The 10,489-nt window shown below is 33.9% G+C and overlaps 1 protein-coding gene across 1 annotated transcript; it reads right to left on the bottom strand.

Moving 5' to 3' along the window:
• Positions 1–874: 874 nt before the first annotated feature.
• Smp_199290 (twik family of potassium channels-related) lies at positions 875–2,491 on the bottom strand (the record flags this gene model as incomplete). The annotated part of the gene is made up of 2 exons (XM_018790898.1): positions 875–1,167; positions 2,224–2,491. 2 exons carry the CDS (start codon positions 2,489–2,491, stop codon positions 875–877), a joined length of 561 nt encoding a protein of 186 aa, XP_018647371.1.
• Positions 2,492–10,489: the final 7,998 nt, after the last annotated feature.

Raw genomic sequence — 10,489 nt, forward strand, 5'->3', positions numbered from 1 at the left:
CATCCACAATCCCGCGCTCGCGAGATTCGAACCCAGGACCTACCAGCCTCGCGCCAGAGCACTTAACCGATAGACCACTGAGCCGGCATCCAACGGTGTTAATGTCTAACTTCAACTGATCCACGAAGTTGAGCTTTCAGCTATGAAAATACTAAATTTCCACAAAACCCCTTCTGATAATAATATAATTTTTATCAACAGTTCATTTACTACCATTACTTATGTTCATGAAAAATTCTTTCTTTTACAAATGATAAATAATTAGATTGTTTAGTCGCACTCAAGATAAAAAACAATCTAAATGATTGATCTTTTCGAACTGAATATGTAAAAATTTCGTAATTAATAAAAACTTCTAATAAACGGATCGTTCAATATTGATATCATTTTTATCAACAAAATATTTAAAGTTTCTGGCTCTTTACAAGTGCATGATCACTTGATCAGCAATCAAAATACTATACTTTAAAATGAAATATATGTAAACAAATTGTTTTTAGATCTTAGGACTGCATTTCGACCGGTCTTTGTTGGCACATGCAGATCCCAAGTGGAACACTTAGCTATAATCTTTTTGTCACAGGTTTTACAAGATAGACTGATTGTGGCTAGTATTGGAATCTAGGAGTCGCGTTTTGGCGCAAATTGTGCTAGGCTTGAATCCTGGTTTAAACGTGAACACCGAGATTTATGTTTACCCTGAATAGGATGAAACGCGCTCCTTGGATCTCTATGCTGGCCATGATCATCTTGTTTTATAAAATTTTCTCAATAAAACTTTACATTAAGTTATCAGTTGTCAGTTTTCACTGCCTAAATTATTATTACTTTCCAGTGACATGAATGAGACAATCTGTTACTTAATATATCCATGTTAATCGTGACACTTTTTAATCTTACCTATAGTTGTAATAACTGTTATCACAAAAAATACTGATTCATAAAAGTTCCAACTGCTGTTATTCATTTCTTCTTCAGTTAAAATACGTCTAGCGATTGATTCCAGTTGAGCATTTACTTCAATATTTGTTTCCGAATAGAAATTTTCGTGCCAATTTTCAGGGATACTCAGTAAGTCATATTTACTGATATTTTTAATTGGTGTCATTGATATACCCATTTTTGTGGCCGATACAATATAACTAACAAACTTCCGAAGTTCTTCACCTTGAAGAGGAATAAGATAAATACACAATCTTGGTGATTTAATTCATATTAATAAGTAAAATATTTCTATACACGCTAGTATTTATCATATGCTATCAACAAAAAAATTCAAAGTGAAAACTCATGTCTGTCGGAGCCTAAAATTGATCATTTTCACCTATTGATTTCAAAAAATCAATGCTCACAATGACATACTTTACAATTGTTGTTCAATGAGAGTTAAAATTACTAATCATTTCTAAATATGCATTGAAATGTTTTTTTTTCGGATGTTATACATTTTTCCGTAATTTCTGTCCGGATTTTGGAATTACGTGTAATATTAATCTATAGTTTTATAATAAACAACCGTAGTTGAGAGAAATAAAGCTTAATCAGCAAAGAAACTATGCGTTTACATGTTTTAAAAGTTATGATTCTTTTATTTGATAACGCTATGTATTTGCATTATTGATAAACTACTAATGAACAAGTATGAAATAATTTTTGGGAATTTTAATAACAGCAGTACTGATAAGGAAAATGTATTGAAATTCATTACTAAAAAAGTAAAATCTAAGAACTATGTGTGGGCTAAACTCACTATACCGTAAGTTAGTAAGTGACCATTGTAAGGAAATGAGCCTATGTATTCACAAAACCCCATCTCTTGAATACGATTGGAAGTTAGTTGGATACCTTCATGTAAATTAGTTAGGTTATACATTTGTTACAATTTGTGTTTGAGACTAAAGAGGTCTCTTTAAACTTAAGAATTATGTCAGAAGCATAAGGAATTAACTCATGTTCAATATCACATTACTTGTTCAGATCGTAAATGAAATGATCAAACTTTAACCTTTAAAGAATCGTTGAATACAGTCACAAGTACTCTGTATATACAATCGTTGCTTATTTTGTTTCATTTTTATTAATAACATTTTTTTCTTAAAATTTCTTATTCTATAGATTGGTTTATTAATGAAACCTCAGTGATTCATTAACTTTTAAAATACTACTAATAATGAAATCTGACACAAAACCAAAATTACTGAATAACAAATATACATATATTACTTGATACACATGGATTATTCCTCAGAAAATTGATTTGTGAAGCGTGCAAGCGCAATCTTTCTACTCTTTCTGTTGGTCGTTCTAGTAAGGTTAGACAAAGTGCACCAAGACAACAAAATGATATATAGGCCATGATGAATAAAAATAACGGGAGTTTTTTATGACATTCTGAGTGTTTTGAGGTTGTTTCACTATTGTTCGAAGACGGTATTGGGTTATTGTCTTGCTTTGGCCATTCGTCTTCATGATGATCTTGGTTACCAATCATAGTCAGAGCATAAGTTCTTGGCTGGAATTCGCTTTTTTCAACAACTAAATGCCTAAACTGAAGAAAATAGATGATTTGTGTGATATGTCTGGTGTTTCTTTTTAAATTAAGTTTAAAGATACCTAAGTTATCAAAATTTTGATATATTATGTTGCATAATACTTCCCAATGAATATAAGACTGTTTTATGATGAACATAAACAGAGATATTCACTAATAAGTAACATTTGCTTCTTGTTTCATTTAAACAAAAAGCACCTTTATAAATTATAAGCAACAAGTGACATCGATTGGAAAGATTAGCTAAGACTTAAAAAATATTTGTGATCAGTTGGCAGAATTTTATGCCAGTTTTTCAATCAACTAAAAAATCAAATTAACAATTGTAGTTATTTATTCAACGCATATATCTAATTTTCGTAACATACCAGATTGTGTTGCTCGTTTGGATATAGTCAAATGAAAGTATGAACCTATTTTTCGTTCTAGTTAGAACCCTTCATTAAGGTTTACATAAAAAAGTGAGGAAACTGATTCTCTCCATGGGTTCCAATACACATCACCCAGCTTCACAGACAAGACTGACCTCCTGTGGGACTGAAACATTTACAGTCGACTCATCAGTGAGTAATCACAAATATCATACTTTCCTAGTCCTTTAAGGATGATTGAATTCGATCGAAAAGCGTTAATATCTTGTGTAATTGAAATTTGTTCTTAGTAAAAAAAGTTCATTCAAGTTGTAGATAGGAATGATATGATAAATAATTTCAATTTTTTTTCAATTTATTTTTAGTGGTACATAAACACTACCATTACTACTAATCAAAACATTATTTACATAGTTGGCTATTTAAGTAAGCTGATAAGGCAGGGGTTATGAAAAGTAGAAAATGAATGGTCAGCTTAATATAATCAGTGTCTTTAAGCACGTTAAACAGTAGAGAAGACCAAATGTAGTGTAATGCAAACAAAGGTTGAAGATAAAACATAAAATAGACTTATTGGAAAGTGTTTCTATAACAGACTACTGGTTCTATGATCTCATAAGTATAATGAGTGTATGTACGAATCCAGTTGATTATATTGAGTAACTTATTTGAGTACTACAATTTCTAGTAATCGAATGCTTATGAACTTGTTTCAGAAACACCAGGTGAAATTTCTTAAATTTGGTTTACTGGTTTATTTAATAAACACAGGAAGCCGGATATATATAAATTTAAGTCCCTGGCATTCACTGTCCATCAATTATGTTAGGAATCAGTATCCGTCAACCCCATCCTCATACATAAGACAACAAGTTTGCTGAAGACAGAACGATGTCTTTTTAATTTCCTCACCTGCGTTCACAGTCTTGGTAATTTTGATTTGCTTCTTCATTTAACACATCTTAAATTTGGTCTTAATTTGTACGAAAGAAAAAAATTATGTTTGTTTAATGATAGTTTGATGATTCTTGGTCTATGAGATTCACATCCTATAAGTGCTTCACATGCTTTTTGGATAGCATCATGGCAACTCCCTGAGTGTGCGGATCATCTTCTTTTTGTGACCACAGTACGGAAGCGTCTCTCCCGAATATATTCTTTTCTGTCCAACTTCTGTCTAGTGTGTTTTGCTTATTTCAATCACCACCAGGTTGTATCTCCTCATTTCTGCAGCTATTTGGCTAGTCTTCCCGGTCCCACACATTGTTCGAACACTCCATGTACCTCTATTTATTGCTTCTCTGGTTGTTAGAGGAGGCATCGACCTTCTGACCCCCGAAGAATATCGGCTTTCATCACGAGGCCCTATAATTCTTCCTTCAACTCGGAGGACACGGTTTAAGTGCTTTGAATTTTTCGTTATGGTTAGCGCTTTCTTAGAAAGTTTGTTTTTTGGGGACGAGGATGCTGACCTCATGCCAAAATTTCCTCCTTTACCTTGGCTTTGGAGCGGCAGTATAAGCAGAAGAGATGCAGTTGGATTTGTCATCAATACCCGTTGTACAGATACAGGGACTTTTATCTTTACCGGCGAATTGTTTAACAGTCCGACCATTTATTTTAAAATACTATTTTATCATTAGAAATCACCAGCTAGGTTGTTTTTATAAACCGCACAACAGTTTTTGTAACCTCGTGCTTTTATAAATGGGATTGGTATCTGAATGGATACTTTTACTCTTACATGTAATTATCTATAATTTGTAGACACACTTTAAGACTAAGTCATCTCACAGAATGAATCTTGAGCGAAATTTAGAAACCCATCGTCACATCAAGAACGTTGTGTGTTAGCTTGATTTATAGGATGACCACTTTGTAGCAGTTTCCTCTTACACAAAAATAACGGATCTTTAGGTTCCTGGCTTTTTAGAATACAACTTTGACATTTATTAGTTAAAAGAGGACATGACAAAACGGTCACAGTATTTATATTAAATCAATGCAGAGTCACAACCAAAATGTTCATGTTCCACATGATCAAAATAGGCAAACAACAGTCCATTTCGACTCAGATTTATTGGTAAGTACTATCATAGAACTTGTAAAGCAAGCAAAACTTCTAATCCTTTCTATGTTTGTTCTGGAATGAAAACGTATGACTGGAAATTTTAACACCCAGCACAAAAGAATGTAAACACCAGAACGTCTGCATTTAATCATTAATTTTACTTGTGTAGAAATATGATCTTATGTTTCTAGTTCTCAACCAACTGATATAATTTTTAACTTTATATTTTTGTGATTTCACATTAGTTTCCAATTTAAGATATTAAAATGGATCACCCTAATAAAACACGTCAAACAAAACTATAAAGATGTTATAAACAAAGCAGATCTTGTTGTCCAGAATTACAAAAACTTTTAAACAAATTGTTTCAGCAGCTGTAATTATCACCAGTTTTTTTAAAACTGCGCTAGTGGAGAGATATAGTAATAATATTTATAATAATGGTAATGAGGCGCAACCGTTCTTAGAGCCATTTTACTCAAGTGTGACCCTAATGGCTCTTGGGGCTACTCAGTGAATGCAGAAAAACGTTTGTCAGCATATATCACTCCCAAATCTTTTTTATTATAGCCACACAGTTACAAAACACTTGTTTTGTATTATCGATAAGACACAACAAAAAGCCAAAAGCTATTTAAGAATATGTTCATTTGCGTTAGGGTAAATTCATGAAAGTCAAAGTCAGTGCAATGTGTTCGATAAATGACTAAGTGATCCATACTGTACACCTTTATTGAAATACTTGCTACACTGCTCAAAAACGTCGCTAAATAACCGGATAATTAAAGTTGGGGAATAATAATAGCCAAAGCCCACCCGTACCTCTGACTGTGTTGAGACACTGTTATGATAATGTGTTACCTACGGATAACCAATCGCAATAGTCATTCATTTTCTTTTTTCAGCATTTTCTAGAAAATAGTCTTTCATTTTATCTGCAAACGACAGATTTTAGTCACTCAGGACCATACACTATCACTAAAATCCACATTTCCTACCATCCAATTTCCATCATTTTGTATGCATTTTATAATGTTTCTGTTATCAGTAGTTTTCTGTTTGCTTTATCGTGATATACGTGGAGCAAGTGCCAAGAATCCGGATTTACGACGTAATATTTTTCATGCCTTTAAATCTGACCCCAAACAACAAGTTTCAATATTTTCAAAAGATTCAGATTTTCCAATTGAGGTCCACGACGCACCCACAGTGTGGAGTTCAAGGCTATGGGTAACATGACTGATGACTGAAAACGATGCTTGTGAGTTCATTATTTAATTTCTTTTGGTACTTGAATTTGAAACTACAGCCCACTTTTTACATACCGGTTTTTTTCAAATTATAGAATCATGGATTGCAACACTGCGTGATTTGGCTTCGAGTCTAACATGAAACATCAGTTTTCTTAAGACTGAAGGTATGCTTCGATATCTAGTGTCACCCGGAAAAAAGTTATGTTCAAACATCAAAGCACAGTACATACAATATAGAGTCACTAAAAACATTGCCCGAATTCCAACCCAGTCCGTAAGATTCTGTTATCTTCAAGTATTAAGCAATCATTACAGTGATAATAAATCAGTTGTCAACCCGTAGAACTTAAGGTTGTCCAAAATACACTTTTAAAGTCTAATTCCTAGTTTTGAGTGTAATCGAGGCTAACTGGTTAAATCAAACAGGCACCCTGAATAAAGAGCTAGACGCTAAAAAAACAACTTTTGAAAGGTATTATGTTATGAAACAGAAACTAACAAACTAGGATTTTTCAATGGTACCAACTTAAACAACAAATATTCTGGAATTTTATTCGAAATTATCCCTAAAACTCCTAATTTGTTAAACGATAAGAAAAATATACCTTGAAATTTACCTTGTGTGACTGAGTCAAAAATTTATGAAGGTTTCAAGTAGGACCAGCTGCTTTTCAAGTTTTGAATAAAACACGGGATATGAAAAGTTTGGTCAAAACTAACAGGTTGTAATTTACCTGAACTTGTTTTTAAAATCTCATTAGGAGGGATTTTATTTCAGCTAAGAAAGCTTTTTCTAAATAATAAGTGGCATAATCATGTGAAACGCGAATATCAACAGGCTTTTCATAAAAAAAATACACCTGTGCTACATCACGTATACGAACGGAGAGTCTGTTCACCGTTAAATAATTCAGCAGCCAATATAGTCACCCCAGGTAGCTTTAAGTGAGACAAACATGCCCGCGAACACTTTTTTTCGAAAACGCCATCAGCTTCAACTTTATTCCTTCTTTGAACGGAGAAAAACATGAAGAACCAAACAACTAAGAAGTAAAATAGGTGGCTTCGGTAGCTAAATAACAATGGAATTCTTTTCTACTTATTCGTGATATGAATGCCTCCAGCTATCTGAGTGATTCGAGTCCAAATGAATTCTCAAGTAACTAGACTCAGGGTACTAGAAATCGTAAATCAAACAAAAACTGTCCATCAAATTTTAACAGTGAGACATTACGATAGACTGAAAACTTAATCATATTTAACATATATCAAGTGTACTCGTCTCAAAAAATTATTTACTCGTAGAGATTGAAGATCTACTTGTTCTCACGTCAAGGTTTCCCCTGACATATTAACGCGAAAAGAGCTTAAGTAATCATAAACGTGCACGAATTAAGGCTTAACAGAGCTATTTAAAACAAAATGTCCGCAGCCAAAGGGTATATGGTGAATTTTAAAACACAGCTATTATTTAGGAACTTTCGATTGTCAAATACCTTTCTAAGTTACTCGCACAACTTAATGAATATCATTGTTACTTCTGAAAAGCAAAGTTCAATTCTAAGCAAAATGTTTGCTACTACTTAACAAGGTCTCAAGGTTGGAATAAAATCAAACTTACAATTGAGGGATTTTTAGCAAAATATTATATGCTACATGAATAGAAGAAAAGTAAGATGATAAAGTTATCATTTGAAAATGTTTTGAATTCCTAATCACGAATACATTTCTAGAGGTTGACTAATTTATGGTATAATTTTCGAAGTAAAGTGATTGAGAAGATCATCGAGTTTTTTCGCAGTTGAACTTTATTTTATATGGTTAGCACATAATAGATAGGTTTGAGTTATGCACAAGCCATTCCGACTGTCATTTTGATGATCTATTACCTTAAATATCTTTGATAGAGAGAGCTGAGTGGGTTTACAAAATATTTTAGATCTTGAAGTTTCCAAAGACACTACAGGAGCAACAGAGTTGGATATCATCGCCATCAGAACACGTCTAAAAAACAAACAAGGAAGAAGACTGCAATCATTGAGCGGAAAGTTATATTTGAACGGTGACAGAAATATAAATGAGAATATGAAACGAAGAAATGGAGAAATCGAACGACTCATTTAAGATGTATTTATACTTGATCTTACACCTTGAAAGCAGTTTCATTTAGGACTAACACCATCACAATCAATGTGGAATTTCTGTAAAGCCTATTTGTGAGTAAGCTATTTGTAAATAGTAGTGGGAGCTGAAGGCTTGCTATATACAATAAAATTTTACAGTGTTAATATAGTTATCGTCGTTTGCAGCTTTGATACAAAAATTGAAACAAGTAAACGTTGGACCATCACACGCCATTGAGACTACGTCAAAATGAATGGAAAAACTTCCGAAATTGCTTGAGAGGTATTGATCGAGGCACCTTACTTGATGAAAATACTACGGATAAACTAAGTAATATATTCTATCACACTACCAGTAATGTCTTATACAAAACCGCATCTTAACGAGACAAGAAACCTAGGATTTCTAATATCCTGTGTGCACCTTCCCATACGTAAATATGTCTTTCATAGCAGAAATATTTGCCAAGGCAGACGCAATACGTACACAAAAATCAGTCCACAGGAAAAACAAACTATCAAACTTAATGGTGACTCCTTCTCACTTGTGAAACTCTTTTGGCACAAACTTAGACATTTTTAAATCGAAAAGCAAAAACATTTGTTAGGGACAATCAAGTATATGAAAATCTAAAAGTTACTACAGAATTTTGTGCTCCATTAACGAACATAAAACCACCAAGTGAGCCGGAGCCTGTCTCAGTGCCTTTCTGTGAATTTTTTCAAGATAGACTTTAATGTACATAATATTTCTAAGGCAATTAACACGCTGACACACTACTACACTGAAGGACCAAGTACTATTCTAGCTAGCATTCAAAATGGTAAGTGATGATAGTGTGTTATATTTCTTAAACTATTTGAAATACCACTATCTACAGCGTGTTATCCTACTGCCTAGAAAACTATACATATCATCCTCGAAATTAGTTCAGAACCTGCAGCAGACGTTGAAAATTACAAGCCCATAAACACGGCCTCTCTGGTGTCTAGAGTGATGGGAAAAGTATTTCAACATAATCTTACTAGTAACTTCATCTCGACCCACCAGCATGAGTTTTTGAGGTTCTGGTCATGATAGACATGCCTGGTAGACTACATGAACGACATATCTATAAAACGAAACAACGGGCTCCTTGTATCATTTTTATTCCTAAACCTTGAGAAAGCTTTCGATTAGGTTCCATACAAAAAGCTTCTCGTCAAATTGAAGTCCACCGGCATCAATAATATACTATATTCGAGATTCGCTTAATTCTTAACAGAGCGTAAGCAAATGGTAAAGTGAAACGACTCTTTCATCACCAAGACCAATAACTAGTGTATTTTGCACGTATATAAATGATATGTGTAAAATCGTAGAAAACCATACTTATATGCCTATGATCTCAAAGTAGTATACAACTTCAAGCCTGGACTACAGAGACATCACTCTTCTCTTAATACCAGGAAAAGCCTTCAACAGGGTATTGTTAAACAGAATGGAGGACTTCGTAGACGCCCAACTTCGAAATCAACAGACTAGATTCCGTAAGGATTGATCGTGTACAGACCAAATCGCAACTCTACGTATCATTGTGGAACAATCAATCGAATGAAATTCATCACTCTACATCAAATTCATTGACTAAGAGAAAACACTTGATAGCGTGGGGAGAACAACACTATGGAGGCTACTCCGACACCACGGCGTACCGGAGGAGATAGTCAGTATCATACGGAATTCCTATGATGAATTAAACCGCCAAATCATCCATGGAGAACAGTTGACAGACTCGTTCGGGGTGAAGACTGGTGTTAGACAAGGTTGCTTACTCTTACCGTTTATCTTTCTCTAGGTGATCGACTGGATCATGAAGACGTCAACATCTGGAGTGAAGCACGGGATAAAGTGGACAGGTAGGATACAGCTGGACGAATTAGACTTCGCAGATGATCTGACTCTTCTATCACACCTATGCTCCATTGGGAGTAACAGGCGTAAGCAAATAAGTAAATAATATATAGGGAGGGGGATGAATCATCGAGAGATATTTAGGCAGTCAACATTTTGGCTAGAGTCTGTCATGTGCTCTAGTGATCCTAACAGTACAAAGAAATATGAGATTTGTTACTTTTCA

Source organism: Schistosoma mansoni, assembly GCF_000237925.1.
Source record: "Schistosoma mansoni, WGS project CABG00000000 data, supercontig 0244, strain Puerto Rico, whole genome shotgun sequence".
In the NCBI taxonomy this organism is placed as follows: Eukaryota; Metazoa; Platyhelminthes; class Trematoda; order Strigeidida; family Schistosomatidae; genus Schistosoma; species Schistosoma mansoni.